Below are 2,052 nucleotides of genomic sequence, written 5' to 3' on the forward strand. Positions count from 1 at the left end.
CTTTTGAGACACGACCCCTACACTAACCTCTAGCCAACACTAGCACACAAGCAAAAATGAAATAAGATTAAAAACAAAACAAAACAAGAAAATATGACTATTCCTACAAAGAAAAATAAAACCTAGTGTTGGCTAGAGGATACACCTTGGGTTGCTTCCCAAGAAGCGCTTCATTTAATGTCGTTGCACGATGCAAGCTCCTTGATTACATAGAGTTCATGAAGGTTATAGGCCTCAACAACTTCATGGGCACTCTCTGTATGCCCGGGTAGATCTTAATACTTTGACCGTTGACTGTGAACTTTGTGTCCTCCTTGTTCTCCAACTGAACCGCTCCATGTGAAGACACTTTAATTATGAGGAATGTCCCACTCCACTTGGACTTGAGTTTGCCTAGAAACAAGTGTAGCCTAGAGTTTAATAAAAGCACCAAACCACCAACCATAAATTTGCGCTTTCCAATCATTTAGTTGTGATACTTTTTCATATTCTCTTTGTAGATGGATGAACTTTCATAGGCCTTGAGGCGAAACTCATCAAGCTCATTCAGCCCATTTATTCTTTGTTCTGCCACTTCATTCCAATCCATCTTCAGTTTCTTTATTGCCCACATTGCTTTGTGCTCTAACTCAACCGGCAAGTGACAAGTGTTCCCATATACAAGTTGGTATGGAGACATAGCTACGGAGTCTTGTATGAAGTGCGTTAGTCCCAAAGAACATCATCATGTCTCCTTGAATAATTCATTCTATTGGCATTCACCGTTTTCGCCAGAATTTGCTGGATTTCTGGATTGGGCACCTCTACTTGTCCGCAAGTCTGTGGATGATAAGGAGTAGCCATATTATGGCGAACGCCATGTTTCTCCAATATCCCTTTGAAAAACTTATTAAAAAGGTGAGAAACACCATCACTAATAATGACCCTAGGTGACCCAAATCTTGAGAAGATATGCTTTTTCAAAAACACGGTGACACTCTTCCCGTCATTGTTAGGAAGCGTTATTTCTTCCACCTATTTTGACACATAGTCAACCTCCACAAGTATATACTTCATCCCATGAGAACTCACAAAAGTACCAGTAAAATCGATGCCCCATACATCAAATAATTCAATCATAAGAATATGATTTAAAGGTAGCTGTTGTCTCTTCGAAATTCCTCCATCTTGTTGGCACCTATCACATACTTTGAGAAACTCCTGAGAGTCTTGGTGAATTTTTGTTCAATAGTACCCACACTGCAAGATCTTCTATGCAGTCCGTATACCACTATGGTGCCCACTCACAGGCGAGGAGTGACATGCCTCCAAAATACTCAACCTCTCAAATTCTAGTACACAACGGAAAATAATCCCATAGGCACAACTCTGGTATAAGAAAGGCTCATCCCAAGAGAAATTTTTCACATCATACATAAAATTATTCCTCTGATGGAAAGACAAGTCCGATGGAACTATATCACTTGCCAGATAATTGGTGAAATTTGCGAAACATGGTATTAAATCCTGGGAAGCGACCAATACATGTTCGTATGGGAATGCATCATCAATTTCAGCTCTTTTACTCAATTCTCGCATAGCTTCATCCTCCAATCTAGATAAATGGTCAGCCACTTGATTCTCAGTCTTCTTTCTATCTTTCAACTCGAAGTTGAACTCTTGCAGCAATAATACCCATATAATCAACCTTGGCTTCACATCCTTTTTTGCCATCAAGTACCTCAAAGCGAAGTGGTCTATGTGCACTATAACCCTCGTACCAAGAAAATAGGAGCAAAATTTTTTGAATGCAAACACCATTGCAAGAAGATCTTGTTTGGTTACCATGTAGTTCTTCTGAGCTTCATTAAGGGCCTTGCGCAGTAAATGGGGTAAAGGATTTTATCTTTTTTCTGTCCCAATACCACACCAAGAGCAATCTCACTAGTTTCTGAGACACCTCTACATCTTTCATCGTGTCATCCACCAATTCCCCATTAGTTTCTACTACCTCTTTGTCTTTTCTCATATCATCTTCTATCACAACCGGCATAGGTGGATCAATTGTTTGCT

At 39.9% G+C, this 2,052-nt stretch overlaps 1 protein-coding gene across 1 annotated transcript; it reads right to left on the reverse strand.

Moving 5' to 3' along the window:
- Nucleotides 1–705: 705 nt before the first annotated feature.
- LOC107022094 lies at nucleotides 706–1,713 on the reverse strand. Its single transcript, XM_015222803.1, has 2 exons — nucleotides 1,288–1,713; nucleotides 706–1,014 (listed from the first exon to the last, which is right to left on the reverse strand). The coding sequence occupies exons 1-2, from the start codon at nucleotides 1,711–1,713 to the stop codon at nucleotides 706–708; spliced, it is 735 nt and encodes a 244-aa protein (XP_015078289.1).
- Between the last annotated feature and the right edge of the window lie 339 nt (nucleotides 1,714–2,052).

Source organism: Solanum pennellii, chromosome 6, assembly GCF_001406875.1.
Source record: "Solanum pennellii chromosome 6, SPENNV200".
NCBI lineage: Eukaryota > Viridiplantae > Streptophyta > Magnoliopsida > Solanales > Solanaceae > Solanum > Solanum pennellii.